The following is a 23459-nucleotide window of genomic DNA, read 5'->3' on the forward strand; positions in this document are numbered from 1 at the left end:
CAGCCCACCAGGAATGACGCTCAACCGCGGTACATTTTCTCGTTTCATTATCTAATCTGGGGAAACACGCTCAGAGGAGAATTCAGACGAAAAGGACTTGTCAAACATCACCCCCCGCAGCCGTAAATACATACAAAAGTGCTCATGGCCTCCATAGTTAAATTTGTGATGAGGATTCAACTTCTTTCTCATTTGCTACCACATGTTAGTTCATTGGCGCTGGTCAGGTGAACCTTATTATTACATGCTTCAAGCATGTGAATTGTATCTTCACATGCGAAGACAACAATCCAGGATGCATGGGCAAAGCTCAATATCATGGGCCTCACTGTCTCGAGATTGGTGATCCCTTCCCTAGGCCCAAAGATACTATCAATAGCGAAGCAAGATAATTTCATCCAGTGTCTCTCCGCTATGGCCCATGTGCAAAACACGGTAAGGAAAATATGGATTTGACAAGTGGTAGATTCAGGATTGAAGTGGTAAAAGATGCAGGATGCGTCTTTGAAACTGGCTGAGAGACGCGAGGAAAGAGTATATTGAAAGTTGCTGCCTCTGTAGAACGAACGGCGGTTTTCCATAACGCTGTTTGACTTAGTAGCCATCATACCGCCGGCACCGTGCGGGATTCAAACAGCGAAATAAACAGTTCTTAACAGCTTTCATCAGGGGAGCGATTCGAATGCAAATCCCTCGTGCTGCGCTGAACCCGGCTAGACTTGGGACGGTAGCTAAACTATCTCAACTCTGAGTATCTTCCGAGAATTTCCAGCGCAAATCCAATGTGAGGATCAAACACACATCACTGGAGAATTTGTACATTTAGATGCAGTCATCTAGTTACAATCCCTAGTTATCTCTCTTCATCAAGTCCGCCGCTCATTGTGGATTGACATCGCGGCCATTGGGTCTCAAGCCTTACTACCGGAGCCAATCATCGTCTTCTAATAGTTAACTATACATATACAAGCACAAAGCTTAGGCTTGTATCCACAAACCAGGCACGTCTCAGACGCTCATAAATCATCCCCAAGTTGAGGGGATGAATACTCCCGTCAATCATTGGCGATGTCGCCTGCTCGCCGGCATGATGACATAACCTCCTAATGGGGTTAGCCGGCTAGCAGCCAAAAGTGGGGCTATTTTGAGAGATGGCGAAAGCTAAATGGGCAGTCCCGCTAATCCCAATGCGGAAAAGTCCACCCGGCAGAAAAGATTGAACTCCTAACTTCACTTCACGTCACCGCCGCATCAGGCCAGCGTCAACTCACTCGACATTTACCACCCGTCCGTACTATTCCTTTCCTTTAGAAGTGCCCCATACTTGTCGCAATCTTTCTCTCTTCTTAATATCTGCCATGTGATTTTGAACTTTTGCTGCAATAAGCCTCCGCAAGCAACAGTAGACGCCGTATCGCATTCCCCCTACATTTCGTGAGATCACCCGTCTTCACGTCGTGCTTCTCAAGAGCGAGGGATAGACTATCCTATCGCTATGAACCCATCAAATAAAGATGGTTGGCATTCCGGGGGTAGTGGCCCGCAACCCCATCCGGGAGTAGAGCAGCTCGGACAACCGTCAACTAGACCCCTTGGCTATGGGTAAGTGCCCATCCTTCACCTGTGCCTCAAGATCCGTGCTAAACTTGCCGACCGCAGTGAGACTTCGATTCTTCATGGATTGCTATCATTTGCGACTATTCACTTCCTGGCATCGTCGGCGATTCGTAGAGGTTCTTTGCCTGCGCATTTGGTGGTTATTCACTAATCTTTTGAATCAGCAGGCCCATATCATGCCGTGAGCCAGCCTTCCAGCCATACTCTTCCCACTTTGGCCGATTTGACACAGGGCGCCGCTGTACCGCCGCCTTCCCACCAACAACCACCAAGATATGCCCAGCATCAACAGCCCTCTCTAGGAGCAGCCCATTCCCTTCCGGGCATCAGTCAGTCGATGCAGCATTCGTCACCGCCATCGTCCCTTAGCAGAGATCGAGAAAGAGAACCCCGTGATAGGGATCGAGATATGCTTGAAAGGCAACGGGAAATACAGCGGGAGGAGGAAATGATGCAACGAGAGCGCGAGATGCGCGAAAGGGACCGAGAACATGCCGAACGGTACCATCGCGAACAGCAACAGCACCATCCTGTGCAAAGCCACACTGGCTCGATCCCCATACACCAACCAGTTGCTTCCAAGGTCCAAAATTCAATTCATGGTCCCAACGGTTTGCTCTCGAATCTTGGTGCCAATGCTGTACCGAATGCGCCTCAAAATTCTCTTCAAGGTCCTAACGTCCCCGGAGGCTTATTCAACGGCCCAATGCAGCACCCAGATGGGCCGTCAAGGCAGTATATGCCGGTTCAATCTCAGTCCCTGTTGGGTTTCAGTGGGGCTGCACCATCACAGATCCCGGGAAGTGTAGCTGCTTTGGCGCAAGGACAGCAGCCGATACTAAATGTAAGTCTTGTTAACCACTTTTCCAGCACGTGTGTGATTTCATACCACTTTTTCAGAAGGCAAAGTTGAACCTCTGCCGTTACCTTTGGGAAAAAGAAAATTTTTCCTCAGAAGCCAGGGTTCCGGAACATGCTATTGTTTTGACGCTGACAAATTTGCCCTTGTTGTTGTGGTTTATTTCGTGGATCCTGTTTCTCAAATGTCTCTTTACCAAACACAGTGCAACATGCACAGCGGATGCTTCATCATAATATCTCTTGTCTCCTTTGGTGATCATCCATACTAATGGCGCCCAATACCCAGGATGCGCTTAGCTACCTGGACCAGGTTAAGGTACGATTTGTCGAGCAACCTGACGTCTATAATCGGTTCCTTGATATCATGAAGGATTTTAAAAGTCAAGCGTGAGTTATTATCGTACTTTCCAACCGCAGATTCACATTTCTAACATTCTAGTAGTATTGACACGCCTGGAGTTATTCAACGCGTGTCAACGCTCTTTAATGGTCATCCTAGTCTCATTCAAGGATTCAATACCTTTCTCCCACCTGGATATAGGATTGAGTGTGGACCAGACGACAATCCGGATGCGATTCGGGTTACAACCCCGTCTGGTACGAACACGATTTCAATGTCAGCAACGCGTCCTTCTTTGGAAAGTGCGAATGAGCCAGGGCAAAGCGGCGGTTTGGTTCCCTCTGGCCACACCGAGTATTACGAGCAATCACGTCCAGGTTGGCAGGCGGGTCACGGGCAGCAGCAGCCTGCACAGGGCCCAATGCCTAGTGCCGTTCGTTCTTATTCACCAAGTGGCAGAATCGTCCCTCAGCCGCAGTATGGTCCGCAAAACGCACAAGGGCAGCATCAAGAAGGGTCTTACGAGTATCAGAACCAGCACGAACAGCCAACTCCCGCAACGACTGCTGCCATGCTCCATCAACAGGAACAGCGGGGAGTGTCCCAACTACAGAATGCAGTTTCCGTCGCGACCGGAGGAGCGGGAAGATCTGTATTGCAGCTGCCTCCAACGAGTAGCCAAACCCCTGGCCCTAACCAGCCTGCGAACTCTTTGGCCGGACTGGGCTCTGGCGGTCTTCCAGGAGGTCAAAGTGAAGCTACTCGACGTGGCCCTGTCGAGTTCAACCATGCAATCAGCTACGTTAACAAGATCAAAGTAAGATCCTCATATCTTTGGTGGGTCGAAGCGACCAGCTGCTAACAGGTGATCGATTAGAATCGCTTTGCTGACTCTCCGGAAATCTACAAACAATTCCTTGAAATCTTACAAACATACCAAAGAGAATCTAAACCGATCCAAGATGTATACGCGCAAGTTACCGTTCTTTTCAATTCTGCCCCGGATCTCCTTGAAGATTTCAAGCAGTTTCTCCCTGAATCAGCCGCTCAAGCGAAGGTGCAAGGACCAGTGCGCCAAGATGAAGTTCCCATTGCTATGAGCAATGTTCGTGGAGAACCTGGCTATGGCGCCGCTGGGCTCCAAGGCCAATCATCTCGAGACAATGTCAAGATGCCCCCTTTGGGACAGTTTAATGTGAAGGACTCTGCAAAGGAGAGCAAAAAGCGACGTGGTGGACCCGGTGCTCAAGCTGGCGGTGCTGCTATGGGTGGTGCTGGCCCGCTTGACGCTTCATCTGTCGGGGGAGGAAATAAAGCCCAAGCTTCGCAAATTGGAAATGTCAACAAGGTACGCCGATTTGCTTAATCTTCCGTAATACTTGTTATTCCCTCGATATCCCCGACCGCTTTAGGCCAGATCAAGGGGCAGTGCAATAGCTTTATTCTTTCACGCACCTTTTCACGCTCCTGTAAAACATTTGGTCAATTTGGTTTTGCGTCAGTAACTGCACATGTCTTTTCCCCAATACTGCTTTGTTTGTACAATAGCTTCACGTGTGCTTGAAGATTCGCAATTGTTCCCGTGCCCCTTGACTCTTTAGCACGCACGCATTGCGTCGCACTCTGACTGATTCATCCATTGATGATTCGGACACTGACAGCATATCTTACAGAAAACGAAACTGTCTCACAAACCTGCACCCGCGGAGGTTACACCTATGATTTCCCCAACTCTAGTTCCGGCTCCCCCTGAACCAATTCCACCTACATTTACACTTTCGGCATCTCACGAAGAATACGCATTTTTCGATCGTGTTAAAAAGTTTATTGGCAACAAGCAAGTATTCAGCGAGTTCTTGAAGCTATGCAACCTGTATTCCTCGGACTTGATTGACAGAAACGTCCTTGTCAACAAAACGGCAGGGTTCATTGGCTCAAGTCAGGAACTAATGAATTGGTTTAAACGATTCATGCATATCGAGCCCAAGGATGAAATCATTGAACCAAAAGCCAAAGACGAGTCGGGAATCGTCAATCTCGCCCACTGTCGAGCTCTTGGCCCTAGCTACCGACTTCTTCCAAAACTTGAGAGACAGAAACCTTGCAGCGGCCGTGATGAACTTTGCCAGAGTGTACTTAACGATGAGTGGGCTTCGCATCCTACCTGGGCTTCGGAAGATTCTGGTTTTGTCGCCCATCGTAAAAACCAACATGAAGACTCTTTACATCGTGTTGAAGAAGATCGCCATGATTACGATCACTACATCGAAGCCGGAATCCGGACAATTCAGTTAATGGAGGCTTTGCTGCAGCAAGTCTCGGTTATGAGCGAAACTGACCGGGCGAACTTTAAACTACCACCGGGGTTAGGTGGCCAAAGCGAAACCATCTACAAGAAGGTTATCAAAAAGATCTATGAGAAGGAATATGGTCTTCGCATCCTTGAGGAGCTGTTTTTAAACCCGTCTCAGGTTCTCCCTATCGTTATTGCTCGCCTAAAACAAAAGATTGAAGAATGGAAGCTCAGCCAGGTGAGTCTACTAAGCTTAAGGCTTCAGTTCATTGAACACTAACGTTTCCATAGCGTGAATGGGAAAAGGTCTGGCGGGAGCAAATGCAAAAGGGATACTGGAGGAGTCTTGACCATCAATCCTCTATTAATAAGAAAGACGACAAGAAGCTCCTCACAACGAAACACTTCCAAGCGGAAATACAGGCTAAATTTGAAGAAGCAAGAGCACTTCGTCGAAGCGGATATCCGGTACTTAGTTACCAATTCAAGCATACTTTCACCGACTCGGAAGTTATCCTTGACGCCACACACCTGGTACTTTGCTACATCGATCATAATTCAGCTGGTTTCGGCACCGATCCTCAAAAGGTGATGAATTTCGTGAGAGACTTCATCCCTGTATTTTTTGGTATGGATCGAGACGCAGTGAGAACATACCTGAGCGAAGTTTACGACACCACTCCCGTTAATGAAGACATGGATAATGAAAGTGTGCCATCCGATGAAATAAATGGGCTTCGTACTCGACGTATGGTTAATAGTAAAAAGTTGGACCTTCTACGTGACGTCCTCGATAATCGTGGTGATAAGTCATTGAGACCTGATGGTGACAAGTTTACACCGTCGATTAGCCGTTTTTCCACTCCAGGACTTGGGTCCACTACTGGTTCAACTCCGGCGCCTGATTCTAATGGGACTTTCGATTCCGCTGAGCTACAGTGGATGGAACATCCTAATCAAGGGAACTTCAACCAACAGCGCGAGTACCCATTGAATGAGCCTTATAAGAAAAAAGTGCATCATCTTTACGGAAATCTAACCATTTACTGCTTCCTTCGCACCTTTGAGATGCTATATACGCGCCTCTTGCACTTAAAGGGAGGTGAAGAAGCGGCCCATGAAGAATTGCGTCGCGCAATCGCCCCCAAAGCAGCTCACGATTTAGGAATGTTGGACAAGATACCAAAAGAGTTCTTTTATGACACGGATCCAAAATCGAATCTTTATCAGCAAATGATCCGCATGTGCGAAGAAGTTGTGAAAGGTAACGCAGACACCTCTCACCTAGAAGAGATTTTACGCCGCTTCTACAACAGAAACCGTGGCTGGGAGCTTTACACGCTTGATAAACAACTCGCCGCGATCGCAAAATTTGCAAGTAATATCTTCAACACGGATCCAAAAGACAAGAGCGCCGACATTGTGAATCTTTTCTTCAAGGAGAGGGACAAGGAAGAGACGACTCATAACCACGAAATTCAGTACCGCAAGCAGGTGGAAAAGATGATAAAGGATGGAGATATCTACCGTATCTCTTACGTGAGCTCCTCCTTCTCCTTGGGTTGTAATGTTAGGCTAATTTAGTCTCCTCAGGTACCCACTTCAAGCACTGCAACAATTCAGCTCTTCACTACTGAAGACAGCACCCTCGAAAATAACGATTTGACGCCAGAAGCGAAGTGGTCCTATTATGTATCTGCGTATAGCATGCGTGACCCTACCGAGGGGGTTTTATTTTCCGATATGCGCATTCCGTTCCTAAAACGTAATCTGCCTCCAAAGCTGGAATCTGATGAAGAGTACAGCCAGTTCTTCAGGCCCCTGATCAGCAACGAGGGCTTGGTAATTCGGATCTGCGCCAATAGCTATCACATTCTCTACGAGCCGGGAACAGAGGAATGGTGGTGCCGCATTCCACAACCAAAAGATACTCAAAAGAGCGCTATCGGGGATCATACCGTGGTCAAGGAAAAGCGGAAGGAACGTTTCAGGGAAAAGTTCATGAACAATTCTAGTTGGGTCCACGGCTTGAACGAGGAAGAAGTTGAGGAATCAAAACAGCGGTTCAGAACATGGGTTGGAGCTACCGATAAAGATAGCCCGCACTCGGAGAAAAGCCCAGTGGGAAAGTCCGAAGATCAACAGGATAATGTGGATGAGGTTATGACTAATGCTGATTGATATTTCAAACTTTGCAAGGATGAACGAAATCAGAACGGTTGTTGGCGCTAGGTGTGAAAGCACAGACCTGCCTGTGTGAATAGGAACTTTCCAACGGAAATTAGACGCATTGCTTCGGTTTTCGGTGATCAAGGATTGGGGGGTTAGCAGGATTTCAACGGTAACCTCTCCGTGGTTGCTTGTTTACATTTCTTCGCAAAATCCATTCTTGTTTGATGCATATTTGCAGCAGTCAGTTTGAATTCAAACCACATTCGGCATACTTGGAGGATCATTCTGTATTCTACTGTATCATTAGTTAGGAGATTGAAATCATGATCCATAATCTTCGCAGCACTTGATTGTGATAACTAGGAGTCTGGAATAACTATAAGCCGAATCCCGTAGCGTCGGGAGATAACCGCGGTCGATCAGATAACTAAGCACTGACCAGCAACTTCCACTCATCCGTGAGACGTCTCGGCTATCAATTGATGGAGTGCCAGCGATGAAGTGGCTCGCGGGCCGAGCGCAAAGCTGAAGCGATGTAGATTCTGGCCCTTGACCACAGTTGAACCTCACTTCTCCCGGTAGGAACTCATAGCGTGCGCCGCCCTCAGTGGAAGGCTTGGGCTTGATCATCCGAAGATATACCGATGGAGGAGCTGGGTCAGTTACGTCAGAGCCCATCAACGGTGCTGGAAGCTAATCGGTTTTCATGGTTTCTCTCTTGAAGCGAATGGAAAGTTCCCCGTTTTCACTTTTTGTGGGCTGAGAATTTTCCTTCTGCTCCTCTTCATTCTTCTGTTCCTTGTTGTGCATTTCTTTGGTACCATCTCAGTCTCGCCGGCCTGGCTTTGATTTTGCTAGCAGCTTCTTTCTGAAAGTGCCCTTTGAGACCTGGAGACAACCAGGCTGTTCTTTGCTCCAACTGATTTTGGGCTGCAAAATAAATAGACTTCCCCCGTATCTCTTCTCACTCCTTTACCCCGACCTGCGATATAGTTCACTTCATTGTCGTTTTTGAGAAGAGAAACGTCGTTCTCTAAGTGAGCGGCAAAAAAGTTCTAAAAATGACTGTTTCTGCGCTTTTGAGAAGCCGTGTCAGACGGGCGTCGATGCTGTCAAAGCTCGCAAAGGCGGAAGACTTGATTCACTACTTTCCCAATGGAGCTTATATTGGTTGGTCTGGCTTCACGGGTGTTGGCTATCCCAAGTAAGTTGCTAGACACGTTGACGGATGAAGGTGTGCGGTTTATCTAACGTTCCATCTCTCTAGAAAAGTCCCAACTGCATTAGCAGACCATGTCGAGAAGAATAATCTGGAAGGGAAACTGAAATATACGCTTTTTGTGGGCGCGTCGTCTGGTGCGGAGACTGAAAACCGATGGGCGCGACTTAATATGATCGATAGAAGATCGCCTCATCAAGTCGGGAAGGATATTTCCAAGGGCATCAACAATGGAAATATCAAGTTTTTCGACAAGCATCTCAGCATGTTCCCGGCAGACCTTGTATATGTAAGCGGTCTCTCCTGTCCGTTGGATATTCCCTTGAACTAATTGATATGCTCTTGTCTTATAGGGCTGGTATACACGAAATAGGCCCAAGAATAGGCTCGATGTCGCCGTTATCGAAGCCTCTGCTATTACCGAAGAAGGCGGGATCATCCCCGGAGCTTCTGTCGGGGCATCTCCAGAGATTGTCCAGATGGCAGATAAGATTATTATCGAAGTGAACACTGCAGCTCCCTCTTTCGAAGGATTGCACGACATCACTTTGTGTGATATTCCTCCTCGACGAAAGCCATACCTCATCATGGCCCCAGAAGACCGCATTGGAACCAATCACATTCCGATTGACCCCGACAGAGTCGTCGCTATTGTTGAATCTGATTACCCCGATCAAACGCAACCAAACGCTCCAGCCGACGAGGCGTCTCGTGCCATTGCAAGTAACTTGATCGAATTCCTTCAACACGAAGTCAAAATGGGTCGTTTGCCAAAGAACCTTCTCCCCATCCAGTCTGGCATTGGCAACATTGCCAACGCAGTTATTGGCGGCCTAGCTGAAGGCGGCGCCAACTTCCATAACCTCAAGGTCTGGACCGAAGTCTTGCAGGATTCGTTCCTGGATCTCTTCGATAGTGGTAACCTAGACTTTGCCACTGCCACTTCCATTCGTTTCTCGCCCGAAGGATTTAAGCGGTTCTACGACGGATGGGAGCACTACTATGACAAGCTCCTCCTTCGTTCGCAGCAAGTCTCCAACTCTCCTGAAATCATCCGCCGGCTCGGTGTTATCGGCATGAACACGCCCGTCGAAGTTGACATCTACGCACATGCCAACAGCACTTGCGTCATGGGCTCGCGTATGCTGAATGGCCTGGGCGGCTCAGCTGATTTCCTGCGTAGCTCCAAGTATAGCATCATGCACACTCCCAGCACACGTCCCAGCAAGACCGATCCAACTGGTATCACTTGCATTGTTCCATTCTGCACGCACATTGATCAGACGGAGCACGATTTGGACGTCATTGTCACTGAACAGGTATGATTCAAAAAGCACATCCAGTCTATTTTTCAGGTTTTTCGTTGAACTAACACTGCATTGTTATTATCAGGGCTTGGCGGATGTTCGAGGTCTTTCACCCCGTGAGCGTGCACGTGTGATCATCGATAAATGCGCTCATCCCGATTATAAGCCTATTCTGCAGGATTATTTTGACCGGGCTGAATCCTACTGCCTCCGCAAGGGAATGGGCCACGAGCCACACTTGTTGTCCCAGGCGTTTAAGATGCATCAGAATCTGCAGGAAAAGGGAACCATGAAAATCGATGGATGGGAATAAATAATCGCGATTTGGCGTCATTCTGGTGGATTTTACTTTTAATTATAAGCCTGAGCGACTTTGGTGCTTGCGACTATCCGTGGTGTGCTTTCTCTCCTGGTTGAGATATCGGTATCACCATATATGACCGATGCAGTCTGGGAAAGCCAGTAATAGAGGAGTTATAACACAAAATAGCAGCACAATCTCAATTTTGTTTTTAGAAGCTATGGAGTACAATATCTATCAACTGCCTTTCTGCTACATTTGATTGTATCCAGCGAATTTGAGGGATTCCATTTTTTCCGCCGCAAGGTCAGTTTCCGTAGGTAGATAGGCATTTTAATTTTTTTTTAACTCTCAAAATAAATAGCTAATATTAGTGTTTCTATTAATCAAATTATTCAGACTTTACATGCTTTGATCAAATAACAACATGAGAAGGCTCTTGCATCAATACTCAATCATTACAAAACCACTAACAAAAATGACCACTAATTACTGGCAAACTAAGGAAACTGCTGCTGAGCTTCAGCATTGGCTCGGCAACTGTGACTTCCACTGAACTCCGTGCCAGAGCACATTGATAACATCACACTGCTGCCACCTCCAAAGCAAAAACATTCTCCGTGGCTGAGCATCCTGTTCATGCATTCCAGTTGCTGACGCCGAAATTGAGACATCTCAAGCAAACCGAAGAGTCATTGGCTGCCTTCACCACGATGCCTCTGCTCCAACTCCCCCCGGAGATCCTCATTCAAATTTTCGACGATGTTGGCTCAGCCTATTTCCGTTCTGACCCATCACGCCTCACCGTTTGCAAGCAGTGGAGCATATATGCCCGTTCCGCTTGCTTTCGGGATTTGCATCTTACTCAAAAAACGCTGCGGCGCTTGCTTTCCACTCCCTGTGAGGAGACATGGCTGCCTTTCATCAAGGACAGCGTAATAGCTTTGGACCTGGAATTGAAAGGTTTTGAGGACTGGGGCTTGACCTCGGACAAACCCGAGGCAACATGGAACAGCGCCCAAGGACACGCAATCCGTGACGCCTGGACGTCAGGGGTGCTGAATGATGACATCTCGCACCTAGTGAGGATCACCAAGCAATCGCGAAAACTGCGCCATTTACGCATCCACGCCACCAGTGAAGCTCACCCAGAGTTTTATCTTCAAGACCGCCGAGACTACCTCTTCACATCGACAATACGCGGCTTCCTGTCTCTGAGCAACCTGGCTAGCCTACAGCTGGATTTATGCGGTACCAGACCCATGCCATCGCGAACTGGTGAAAGATTTCATATCTGTACAGATATAGCTGCGCTTCTTCCAACCCTACAGCGTTTGAGATTGCGCATGCGCGAAATATGCCCCAATGCTCTGAAACTCGAGCAGCCGAGTACTGATCTTCGTTTGGATGAGGTGCTTGTCAACCTCAGCCTATCACATGACTCTCCTCGGATTACCTCAGCAACACACGCCGCTCGCTGTGGTTCCTCCCCAGGGGTAGGGTTCCTTCAACTGAAAGCGGATATGCAGCAGCAGGCGAAAGAGCTGGTGGCACAAATGGCGAGCCCGAAAAGAGTGAGGGTATTGACGCATGCTCGACTGAACATAGAACTAGAGGCTTTCGACGTCTTGACCGGCAAAAATCTGGCACTGGGTGAATGTGCAGATTGGGATGCGGCTGGCGAGGTGATTGAGGACTCAAGAGTCAGATGAGGAGTCTGAGATCTCAAGCCTGGACTGGGACGGTGAATGATAGATTACATTAGTTATAACTACTAGCTATCACTACTGCATTCTATCTGTGTTTCCAAATTGCGCATGATTAATAAACACTGAGCTGCCTGCTGTCACTGCTGCTTCTTGGGTTACTTTTACTTTCCTCTCACTGCACTTCCTTGGTTCAACGCGTTGAACCCTTTTTTTGCCCCCTCAGCGGCCATTCGATTCCTACCACTGTCAGGCACCATGTCAAGACCCAGTGAAAATTGGCCAGGTTTCACCGATCTCATTCCAGAGTCAGACAAATATCAGCGAATCCAGCACATACTTTCTTCAGCAAAGTTTGAGCACCTGAAGAGAAGCGCAGTAGACTTACGACGTCGATGTCAACCGCAGCCCAATATGCCCCTCGATGTTGACTGCGGCATAAATTTAACCCAATTTGCAACTGGTTTCAACAATCTGGTTCTCGAGCTCGCATTTTCTGACAGCGTCTATTGGATTGCTCGAATTCCATATCAGATTATCGACGACAAGACCAAGACCTTGTTGCTCAGCGAGATCGCCACCATGAACATTATTCGTCAACGTACAAATATTCCCATCCCTCGTATATTTGGATTTGAGATATCAACAAATCCCGAATCGTTTGGATATCCATATATTTTGATGGAGTATCTGGGTGGTCGTCAACTCGATAACGTTCTCGCACTATCAGTGCCCCAACCATACCATGCGAAGGTAGCCAAACAGCTTGCAAATGTGCTTGTCGAGCTTCAGAACCTAACCTTCGATCGCATCGGACGGCTTTGGGCAGGAGAGACCGCTGATCAGTCCATCGAAATTATTCCTATGGAGTGGCATCATACGCCTGGGCCTTTAGGAACCTCGTTCGAATATTTTTATAATCAGCGGCAAAAAGAAAATCGAGAGATCATGGCATTACACCCAAATAGCCCAGATCGGCTTACTGCATGTTGGATGTTGAAAACAGCTCTAGCTCACAGTATCATTGAAGAAAGAGCTCGAGGGCCATTTCCGCTGTGTCATCTAGATCTTCATTACGGCAATCTCCTTTTCGACGATGAATTTAACCTCGTGGCAGTCATTGATTGGAGCCACGCCCAAGCGGCCCCTATAGAGCAGCTATCTGTCACTCCAGAAGTGAATGTCTTTACGAGTCTCTCCGAGGAAGAGAATCGACCGATCGTGGAGTTCAAGGAACTCGTTGTGGGGTTTATGAAGGAGATGGAGAACCGTCACGGGAAATACGGAGCAAAGAAGGAAGAAAGGTCGATATTGGACTTGGGCCAACAGCAGGGGAGCATGGAGCAGTGCCTGAACTTTTCACGCCTTTCTACGTACATGGCCTCCAAAAGCGCTGAACTCATGTATCGCCAGTACATGGCTTCAATTAATGGAAGCCTATGGGACGGGCGGAGGATTGCGAAGGTCATCTATGGGGAGCACGTTACTTGGGAACAACTTCGACAGGTTTATGGTTGCATGCCATTGCCTTAGTTCCTAGCAAGTGTTTGGCTGGCATATTCTCGACGACAGGCTGTTGGCCCTCTCATTTCTGCCCACGTCTCGGGGGAGGTTTATCTATCTCATGCGTGATCGGTTCTCTTTCATAGTTCGCTGCTCTTGTAGCAATACTAATTACTTGTCTCTTTGGAATCTGAATGTTTGAAACATGTAAGGCCCACCGGAGACAGGTTGGTTGATTCTTGCTGTGGATCGTTTTGGGGTTTGCTTGGAGGTCGCCACGAAAAGCAATGTCCGGCGCCAAAAACGCTCTTAACTTTACCTGGTACTATATATTTTCTGCTTTAATGTTAAGCGAATTAAATATTGGGATGAGAAGGGCAGCTAAGTATGGTCCCAATTCACCGAATATCGTGATTCTCCGCCCGCAGGAGCGTTTCCGGAGCCACCCACTCCAGCAAGAACTTCAGATGTCGACCCTCCTATTCCGGATACGCCAGCTACTCAACGAAGGGTTAGATTCATTGATATGGAGGATCGAAACGCCTCAGCAGAGCCTACGCCTGAAATGGACACCAATCCGCGCGTTTCACGGCGAGCTCAAGGCCATATTACTGCCCTCATACCTGAGAGACTTGAGGCACTAGACGAGGTTTATCACGCCTTCTTTGCCTCTGCAACTCGACTAGAACCTCCGAGCTCAGGGGAATGAAAGCCGGAAGCGGACTCTGAGCTCTAAGTCTCCAGACTATAAACCACACCGCAGCGAGCTGCCTCTAGAGCCTCAATCCTGGAGAGAGCTGAAAAACCACAAATATAGAAAGGAATTCGTGGAGGCTGCAAGGCTTGAATGGAACACGGTGACCAGCAAAGGCACATATAAAGTTGTCAACAAATCGACCGCTCTCGTTTTCGCTTTGCTAAAACTAGACCGGGATAAATCCCATATCTCTGATGCTCCAGCTGGCAACATTTCGCAAATTCTCAATCGACAGGTTGTATGTGTCGTTGCGGTTTCTATTTGGGAATGTCGCATTGCCAAACAGTTGGCCACGGGTAACCCCGATGGCCTGTGCAGGGTTTCCTGGGGGCTGAGGGAAGATCACCTATCAGCGTGCAATCGTTGTCAGCTCGAACAATAGTGGCAACGGAGCGGGTGCAAGCCAAATGGTATGATACCTCTTCTTGTATCAAAGTCGGGGTGTCCCCATTCAATTCCCAAGCTTCGATACTCCCTTTAATTTTCTTCCCTACCAGCTCTGACCAATTGATGATTAGGACAAGCTGTACAGCCGGGGCCCCGCCCTTCAACCAAAGGCGCATATCAGCTTGAAGTTGCGGCCGTGATTCACTGTATCCAGACTCCATCACGACAGTTGGTAGAAATTGACCGTATCCTAGCAGGCACAGATCCGGATCCTTGCGGGAATTTTCCCAAATGCCTCCAAATGTTTTGAAAGCTGGTGATAAACAGATTACAGTGAGGTAAGTTAAGTTGTTACAGCTAACCACAGGAGACTACCTACTTGTGCCAACTCTCGTACGCAGAAACTTGAGCTCTGCGTCGCTTAAGAAGCCTGCCCTTGTCATGTCATACATCTCATCCTTGATCCACTCCTGATGGCAGTCGTGTAGAAGTGTTGGCATGATTCGATCCACAGCATATGAGCCTCTGCATTGAAGTGAATACTGCGCGGATGTTAGCAACAATTGATCTCTCAAGAAGGAACGTCTAAAAACTTGCCGAGGGCGCCTTCTTTCAACCTCAGGATCGCTGGAGAGGGATGATGCGACTTGAGACCCTTTCCCTGGAGGTATATTGTTGAAGAACAGGTCCTTGCTTTCTTCACATTGGATGATGGCCTCGCGGATAGCCCATTGGCAGACAAAGCCTGGGTTTCTGTGACTGGACTGCTTCGCAGGTTGCGAGGCTCTAGAGTTTGCCATGCGGGAGTATTCCCTGCCATGATTGGGATGTGGTGGAGGGAAGGTGTTGTATGCAGCTGTGCGAGGATGTTGACACCAGAAGATCTGCTACTTGTGCACCACCAAGGAGTGAGTGACAAGAGGGAATATCTTCGCACACCAGAACAGCACAAACTGCAAAAGATTGCTGGCAGGAAATGAGCTGAATATAAAGCTTTTCGAGTCAATAGGAGGGATGACATGCTTGCATATGCACAATGAACTTGATACTTTGATGGAAAGAGAAAAAAAAAGGCAGACTCCGGATTTTATAACGTACTTTGTATTCATTAGGCTTTGATCCTGGGTCGCATAGCGGACACTTACGTGAGTGTTAGCCGGAAGCATCGAGGAAGTCATCTATCATCCGTAACCACTAACTGGTTATCAATTCCAGTTCCCCTCAAGCACTGGACGAGGGTGGGCAACATTGTTCAATGGCAGCGCCCACTAGAAACACCCTAACCTCTTTATTCCTTTCTTTCTTTGGCCCGCATACCCGCCATGCTCGTTCAGCCATATTTGATCTGCCCAAGCGACCTCAGCAGGAATGAACTCGGACGGGTCGGAGTCTCTTCAATCACGACGAGTGCCCCAGTACTAACTAAGCCAACAGGGAAGTGGTAATACAGCAGATTCTAATGGCTGCAATTGATGTGTAAGTATCGCTTTATCAGTTAACGCTGCATTGCACTGCTGTTCTTCACGGGATCCCTCCGCATTTTGGTGGGAAGACAACCTCCAAGGTTGAACGCGCCTAGATGCATCAACCACCCCTTCGCGATTCGCGATGAAGGTTCTTGTCTTCTGATCAATTTGATCATTTAAGTCCAATTGACGACGGAATGAAATCACCAGCGGAAGAACTAGACCGGCAAGATCAGCAAGAATTAGGCTTAGAAAAGCTCTACAAGCGTGTCCTGTTGATAGAACGACGCAATACGGAGCAATGCTGTTATGTGCCTTCGAAATTAAGCTCACTCGGTTTACATACAAGTGGGATGAAGATCGATCCATCTCCAGACAAATTACTCCGTACAATCCCCTGAAAACATCTCATTCTTTGCATAAAAGAAAGGGGGCACATGGCGGCCAGGAAAAGGAAAATAAAAAGAGCCCCCCTTTCTTTCAAGTTTCCACCGTCCGAATTCTTGGAGCTTATATCGCTTTCCACACAAGTGGAGGGACCAACCCAATAGTGCTCTCAGCCATGGAAGAGAAAAGCTCTTGAACCACCGCCGATCAGCTCGAGAACGGGCAATCGATCTCCTCGGAGTAATTACTACTCCGTAGTGTCCGTACGACAGACCGGTCGGCCCTGGGGCGATTCTCCTTGAGGGATCGTCCCGTTTCTGGGCTGGTACGGAGTAGACTTTTTTTTTTTTCTATGAAGCAACGATCTGCAAGCTGGACTTTATGACTTTGCGACTAGGCTTTCTACTATTTTACCGCTCTGGCCAACGAGAGATGGGGTTTTGAGCGAATGATGAGGGCTGGGGAGAGATCGTGTTCAATATACTGGGCTTTCTGAGGAGGAGATGGCGATGGAAGAGTTGCTGCGGGTCGGGATGAGTACGAGTGGGTGGTCAGAAGTCGAATGAACGCCTTGTTCGTTGCATTCCGCTCAGGCGTTAGATGCCAAAAAGTCAAGTGCGGAATTCGTCTAAAAGGCAGATATTGCCTAGGACGTGCCTCCGCAAAAGCGTCTCCAGGCACAAAGCGCGAAATTCAGGCGCAATGACAAGATATTTGAGACGACAGCACAGGATATTTCTCGTGTAATACCTGGCGGGATATCACTGGACAAGTGCAGTGCTGTCATATATAGAAAACCTCTGCCTGTGAAAGCAAGTGTGATTGGTAACTCGTGAAATGACGCAGACACCCTGGCTCATTTCCGGCAAGCAAATTATTTCTTCCTGAATCAGGTTCTTGGTGGATTGGGCATATTGCATTGGCGGCTTGTTGATTTGTGCGGACAGAGGGTCTATTAATAATAATTCTCTTCCAAGCATGCTTGGTTGGCAACCCGCGTGGCGAGGCGGATTTGGGCGGTATTTGGGAGCGGGAAATGGCGCAATCCAGCAAACAAACAGCAACCTCGTTTCAGTTCCTCCGTCCATGCTGCACCAACCGCAGGGTGAACCAAACAGTCAACAATGGCTTTCATAGAAAAAAAGTGTCGTGATGGCTCTGCGAGTTTATATCTGTTTCAAGGCCCTGGTCCAAGGTTACTCTCTATGAAACCAGCTTGGAGGGTCTAGCTCACCTCGCTTTTTTTTTTCGAATCCCTTTCGCCTCCTTTTCTGGGTTTTCTTGAGCAATGATCCCTGAGGCTTGGGTGAGAATGTGGATCGGCCGTAAGATGAGGTGCAGGGGCAGCCGGCTGCTGATTGGACTAGGGGCAGGGCGTGTTCCTGGATGGATCGCGAGACCAAGACCACACCAAGCTCGACGTCTGCAGTGCTGACATCTGGTTTTGGGCTGGAATACGGGGAGCCTCACACTGGCGATGACTGTTGATGCTGCTGCTGCTGCTGTCAATACTCCAAGAAGGATCCTGGATGCTGGCGTTGGGCCGTGTTTTGGCAAAAACAGCAAAACAACAAAACAACAACAAAAACCAACGACTTGGCGCGGTGCGCCCCGTACCAGCCCGTACCAAGGACCAGCTCACTGACCGCTAGTCCCGGAGCGGCAAGGCGGTGACGCCATGCAGCCAATCAGAGCGAGGAGTTGGCCGGGTGTTCCTGGTACCGTACTGTCACAACCCCGCAGCCCGGACTAACCCAAAGGAACCAGCCCAGCGCCCCCTTTGCCCCTGTTGGCTTGACTTCTTCTTCTTCTTCTTCTTCTTCTCTCGCTCGCCAGCTTCTTCTCTTCTCTTCATCCTCCTCCCGCCCAAGGGTTTCCGTCCATCTCCATCTTTCTTCCCTCCAGACCACTGACCACCGCTTCACTCTTTCAGCGGGCATTCTTTCTACTCTGTTGACGATCGCACGACTGGAACCCCCCTACCATTTATATTAGCGGAAATTGGCCTGAACCAGATTCACTACGCCGTCCAGTATAAAGCCCTTGCTTTCCCATCTCTATACCGTTCCCGCGATCGATTCGCCGGGTCTACGCACAGTATTGGATAGCTCTTGACGACTGAGAGACATGAAGGGCGCTGCTTTGTTGACTGCCGCGGCAGGCCTGGTTGGCTCTGCCCTGGCTGGCGGTGTTCACCATCGCCATGGCCATGCCAATCTCCACCGCCGTGGTGCTCAGACCTGTGGTTGCACAGTGAAGACGATCACTATGACCGGAGAGCCTACTTGTAAGTACCTAGATATGCTTCAAAACATGTTTCTGGCCATGTTTGGAACAATGCAAAACAATGCTTTCTCGCTTGCTAACGTGAGACATCAGTGGTTCCGGAACCTGTCACGGAAAAGACAACCACAGTCCGCTCCACCAGCTACACCACTGTGACTGTCTCTGTCACTCCATCTGAAGTCCTCCCAACTGCCGTTGTCACTGTGTACCCGACCCCCGGTACCTATACCATCGAGCCAACCACGATTATCGTAGACAAGACGACGACCGTCTGCGGTGCCACGACCACAGCCGTCTCACCAGGCGAGCACACCTACGGAGGTGTCACCACCGTTGTTGAGACAGCAACCACCATCACCTGCCCCATCGCGACTGTGAAGCCTGTTGGAAGCACCTTCACCAGTGTCATCGAAAAGACTACCTTCGTCTGCCCAACTCCTGGAACTTACACCGTTGGCCCCAGCACTACCAGCGTCTCCAAGAGCACTGTCATTGTTTACCCAACCCCGGAAACTATCACTCCTGGAACTTACACTCAGCCTGGAGCTACTGTCACCGTCACTGAGACCGATTATGTCTACGTCTGCCCCAAGCCAACTGGTATCGAGCCACCCAAGACTGACAAGCCAACCACACCTGCAAATCCACCGGCCAACCCGCCTGCCAACAAGCCTCCCCCACCACCATCAAATGATGAACCAAAACCCACCAAGAAGCCAGACCCCGCTCCTGCTCCAGCCCCCAGCAAAGGCCCTGAGCCACCACTCGGCGGAGGTGAGAAATGGGGTATGACTTACTCTCCATACAACAATGACGGCCAATGCAAGGGTGCTAGTGATGTCAAGAAGGATATCCAAACCATCAAGGAGAAGGGTTTCAAGACCGTTCGCGTGTACTCTTCTGACTGCGATGGTCTCCAGAACGTTGGTAATGCCTGCAAGGAATTCGGATTGAGAATGATCATTGGCATCTTCATCTCCAACACTGGTATCCAGGGTGCTCAGAAGCAAGTCACTGATATCGTCCAATGGGGTCAATGGGGCATGGTTGACCTCGTTGTCGTTGGTAACGAGGCCATCTTCCAGGGTCACGCCGATGCCGGTTCTCTTGCAAGCTTCATTGCCTCCTGCAAGGCCACCTTCAAGAAGGCTGGATACAACGGTCCCGTCACCACGACTGAACCACTTAACATCTGGCAAGCCAACGCTGGCCAGCTCTGCGGTGTCATCGATGTCCTTGGCGCTAACATCCATCCATTCTTCAATGCTGGCGTTGCTCCCTCTGAAGCTGGCAAATTCGCCAAGGGCCAGATGGATATCCTCGAGAAACTCTGCAACAAGAAGGTCGTCAACCTGGAAACTGGCTGGCCCAATGGCGGAGGTAACAACGGAAAGGCTGTCTCCGGTGCCTCGGAACAGGTCACTGCCATCAAATCAATTGTCAAGGAGATTGGCAGTAACTCTGTCTTCTTCTCCTTCACCAATGACCTCTGGAAGGAACCTGGCCCACTTGGCGTTGAGCAAAACTGGGGTTGCATTAACGTTTTCAAATAAACACAACTTGATCTGATCTGAGTCATTGATGTATTTTTTTTTCCCCCATTTTTGTTTTGATTCCCTGTCCGTCTTTGTTTTTCAGCATGGGGTTTAACAAATTTCTGTTGAAATGAGTGGAGTTGTAAATGTTCTTTTTCAAGCTTTCTTTTATTTCCCTGTGGTTGGGAAGTAAAGAGGAGAAGGGAGTGAATATACCAAACATGTCCTAAAACTTTGCCTTTTCCCCCGTCTCCTTTTTCTTCACCATCAACGTGTGTGTGAGAGTGTACATGTTGGCATACTTATGAACCAAAGTAAATAAGAACCCGCTCCCAACCATTTGAGGACATGACCATAGAATATTTCAAAGCCGCTTTTCTCCCTCGACGTGGACTCTGTACGGACCCCTTGTTGTCACCTCTCTTATCTCCTTCTAGTGGTTCGGTTTTAATAACATACTTCCAGCTTACGGATCCCTTATCGTGCATAGCTTGTAGACCTGTACACCTGGTTATTCCGACAGACAGCTGCTTCATTTATGTCAATGAAATATACCGCCTATACAATATAAACCCTGTCGCCGCAGCAGCCAGCGCCAGCATGCAGCTACCAGCCACGCGACCCGACCCGTAACCGCGCTGAAGCCGAATGGGCGGCAGCCTCAAATCAGGCTTAATCCAATACTCGAGCGTCTCATCATCCTCCGGCTCTTCATATCGAATCGACGGAAGGCGAAATTCAACGTTGTAGTCCTCCAGCCGTTCAATCTTCGCCCGCACATACTCCTCCAGATCCCCGTCGACGCCACGCGCAGAGACACGCGCCACTCGTTCCGTCATCCCGGAGGGACCGAAGACATAGTTGTCGATCATGTTCCAGTATATCCAGTCCAGACTCCACCCGTCACGGATGGCGATGTTGAACCAGAATGTCCTGTCGTCCATGGACTGGCGCATACGGGCGGACAAAGCCTCGCCTGTGCCAGATATACCGCGTTCTGCCTCCTGGCGCTCCAGACAACCGAGGAACAATTCCAGCTTCGGGAGATAGGCCTCCATGAACGAGTCAAATCCTCTATCCCGAATCCATTCAGCAGGTCTTTGAAGAAGTAGCCACTCCGGCGCAGACGCCAGGAACTGGGGAGGCGCCGCATATGTGAACTCCCAATCGATAACGCCCGTGATCTCCAGCGTCTCTGGGTTGATAAGGAAGTTTCCGGGGCCAAAACCGTCGCAGAATATTTTGAACGGCCCGTTTGCCTCTTTCTCTTCGATGAAGACGGAGATGATGTTCTTCAAGAGGCCCCGGGCGGCGAATTTCTCGCGACAATCTCTCGAGTCAAAGATACTGTTGCGCTGGCTGGTCAGATGCACGATGTGCAGCTCCGCAAGACATTCAAAATACTCCGGCGTGGACGGAAATGTTTGGGCGGGAAAAGGCTCCGATGCAATCATCCCCAGGGTCATCATGTCGTTGAACCCAAGCGATAACGGTGTGCCAACGGACTGAAACTCGCACAGCGTATCCAGATATCCCACAGAGCCGATTTCTACAAAATCCAGCTTCCACAGCTCCAGCAACACTCCCGCAATGCCGTAGTACAGCTTCTTCAACACTTCCTCATCCACGCCCAGATCCAGAATGGCATCGTCCACACCCGCTCCCGGCACCCTCTCTGTCGTCTCCATCAGTGTCTGCATATTCACGCCCTCCACCCACGTCATCAGAATAAACGGCCCCAGCCCCGTCGGATTCTCCCCCGACTTCCCGTACGCAATCACCTCCGGCACCGGAACCGCCGTGCGCGATCGAATACAAACCATCGCCTCGGCTTCATACATCATCTTCATCTCTACCAGGTGCGCCCGTTGGGGGATCGGGAAGCGGAGGAACCAGCCACGCCGCCGTCGTCCCAGTGCAGACGGTAGCCGGCGTTGGAGGTGCCCCAGTGTGTGTCGACGACGCGGCAGCCCGGTCGGCCGCGGTATCGGGAGGCGAACTGGCAAATCTGGCTGCTGGAGGTGTGGAATTTGATTTTCCATTCGCAGACGAGGGTGTTTATGTGGTTTTCGAGGGAGCGGTCGACGTTCATGATAAACGCCATTTGGGGCCAGGTGATCGGGCAAAGGCATAGACAATGCTGGGTATCACGGTATATGGGTTCAAATGAGGAACTTTCCCAGTCAATGAATCCATTGCACGACTGCTCGTCAGAAGGAAAGATCATAGAGCGCCCTTGAAAGCTGGCGAGCTGCCAAACGCGCCCTTCGCAACTGCAGCTTTTCCGTGGCTTGCTCTCACATTGCGGCAAGTTCTTCCAGGGGTCGTTTGGGTATAAGAGGCAAGAGTTGTCTGGCTCAAGGCATTTTGATTTCTGCTGCAGCTCTTGGAACATAGGGGCTCTATCTACAGAAAACGAGACAAAAGGACAGTTGAATCTTGGGGGGTTGTCTCATCCCAATCACGTCTCGAAAGCGTTGGATTCAGGCCTCGTAAACGTTCCTTATTATATGTCATGCAAACTCACCGATAATAGACATCAGATCAACTCGCAATATCTGCAGATCCACATGCTCCCCTGGTTTATCTCAGAAAAACTTCTTTGCCAGATCAAACAGGCCCGATCCGCCCGACTGCCCTCCAAGACTCCCTGCCAACCCTCCCAAGCCGCCCACGCCGCCGAGTTTACCACCGCTCTGGTTCTTCAGATACATCTTCAGCGCCATCTTCGCCGCAGAATTGATAGCCGATTGCTTGTCAGTAGCCTAGGAACCCCACGGTGTCAGTCAACGGTGACCAAAAAAAAAAAGAGCCCAGGAAAAGCGCCAAACAAGCCATGCACATACCACCTGGCCCTGCTGATTCTGCTGATCCCACAACTTGCCCGCCTGCGCCATCGCCAGCCCGATCAGCTTATTCTGATCATGGCCCCCGCTCTGCGACTGCCTCCCCTCGCCGCTCGAAAACATCTTCAGCGCCTGCAGCGCCGCACCGCTCCCCAGGAAATCCGCATCGACCTTGCCCCTGTCGCCGCCCTCGTGCTGGCCCCCGTACAGCGCCTGATGGGCACCCACCATCTTCTGCTCGTCGACGTCCTCCTGCCCAAATCGGTCTTTGTTCTCACTGATAAAGCTCACTGCTTTTCTGAAGAATCCCGACTCTTCGTCGTCGTCATCGTCGTCGTCTTCGCGGCCCGTGTTGTGGTATTTGGCCTGTTTGACGGCCTGGCCGAATGACGGGTCGTAGTCGTATCCGCCGGAGCTGCCCTGGTATGGCTGGGAGCCGGAGAAGTCTGCGCGGGGATCGTAGTAATTGGCACCCG

The 23459-nt window shown here is 49.5% G+C and overlaps 9 protein-coding genes across 9 annotated transcripts; 6 read left to right on the plus strand and 3 right to left on the minus strand.

Moving 5' to 3' along the window:
- Positions 1–2746: 2746 nt before the first annotated feature.
- Positions 2747–4184, plus strand: UREG_02696 (uncharacterized protein; the record flags this gene model as incomplete). The annotated part of the gene is made up of 3 exons (XM_002543134.1): positions 2747–2865; positions 2921–3635; positions 3696–4184. The coding sequence occupies 3 exons, from the start codon at positions 2747–2749 to the stop codon at positions 4182–4184; spliced, it is 1323 nt and encodes a 440-aa protein (XP_002543180.1).
- A 604-nt stretch (positions 4185–4788) lies between these two features.
- On the plus strand, positions 4789–7292 carry UREG_02697 (uncharacterized protein; the record flags this gene model as incomplete). Its single annotated transcript, XM_002543135.1, has 3 exons — positions 4789–5349; positions 5403–6650; positions 6705–7292. The coding sequence occupies 3 exons, from the start codon at positions 4789–4791 to the stop codon at positions 7290–7292; spliced, it is 2397 nt and encodes a 798-aa protein (XP_002543181.1).
- A 1052-nt stretch (positions 7293–8344) lies between these two features.
- UREG_02698 (acetyl-CoA hydrolase) lies at positions 8345–10122 on the plus strand (the record flags this gene model as incomplete). The annotated part of the gene is made up of 4 exons (XM_002543136.1): positions 8345–8487; positions 8551–8791; positions 8856–9821; positions 9895–10122. The coding sequence occupies 4 exons, from the start codon at positions 8345–8347 to the stop codon at positions 10120–10122; spliced, it is 1578 nt and encodes a 525-aa protein (XP_002543182.1).
- Positions 10123–10823: 701 nt separating this feature from the next.
- UREG_02699 (uncharacterized protein) lies at positions 10824–11822 on the plus strand (the record flags this gene model as incomplete). Its single annotated transcript, XM_002543137.1, has 1 exon — positions 10824–11822. The coding sequence occupies one exon, from the start codon at positions 10824–10826 to the stop codon at positions 11820–11822; it is 999 nt and encodes a 332-aa protein (XP_002543183.1).
- A 252-nt stretch (positions 11823–12074) lies between these two features.
- On the plus strand, positions 12075–13349 carry UREG_02700 (uncharacterized protein; the record flags this gene model as incomplete). Its single annotated transcript, XM_002543138.1, has 1 exon — positions 12075–13349. One exon carries the CDS (start codon positions 12075–12077, stop codon positions 13347–13349), a length of 1275 nt encoding a protein of 424 aa, XP_002543184.1.
- An 893-nt stretch (positions 13350–14242) lies between these two features.
- Positions 14243–14963, minus strand: UREG_02701 (uncharacterized protein; the record flags this gene model as incomplete). The annotated part of the gene is made up of 3 exons (XM_002543139.1): positions 14243–14422; positions 14496–14776; positions 14843–14963. 3 exons carry the CDS (start codon positions 14961–14963, stop codon positions 14243–14245), a joined length of 582 nt encoding a protein of 193 aa, XP_002543185.1.
- Positions 14964–18443: 3480 nt separating this feature from the next.
- On the plus strand, positions 18444–20155 carry UREG_02702 (uncharacterized protein; the record flags this gene model as incomplete). The annotated part of the gene is made up of 2 exons (XM_002543140.1): positions 18444–18603; positions 18696–20155. 2 exons carry the CDS (start codon positions 18444–18446, stop codon positions 20153–20155), a joined length of 1620 nt encoding a protein of 539 aa, XP_002543186.1.
- Positions 20156–20673: 518 nt separating this feature from the next.
- UREG_02703 (uncharacterized protein) lies at positions 20674–21978 on the minus strand (the record flags this gene model as incomplete). Its single annotated transcript, XM_002543141.1, has 1 exon — positions 20674–21978. The coding sequence occupies one exon, from the start codon at positions 21976–21978 to the stop codon at positions 20674–20676; it is 1305 nt and encodes a 434-aa protein (XP_002543187.1).
- A 747-nt stretch (positions 21979–22725) lies between these two features.
- On the minus strand, positions 22726–23214 carry UREG_02704 (uncharacterized protein; the record flags this gene model as incomplete). The annotated part of the gene is made up of 2 exons (XM_002543142.1): positions 22726–22902; positions 22984–23214. The coding sequence occupies 2 exons, from the start codon at positions 23212–23214 to the stop codon at positions 22726–22728; spliced, it is 408 nt and encodes a 135-aa protein (XP_002543188.1).
- Between the last annotated feature and the right edge of the window lie 245 nt (positions 23215–23459).

Source organism: Uncinocarpus reesii, genomic scaffold (assembly GCF_000003515.1).
Source record: "Uncinocarpus reesii 1704 scaffold_1 genomic scaffold, whole genome shotgun sequence".
In the NCBI taxonomy this organism is placed as follows: Eukaryota; Fungi; Ascomycota; class Eurotiomycetes; order Onygenales; family Onygenaceae; genus Uncinocarpus; species Uncinocarpus reesii.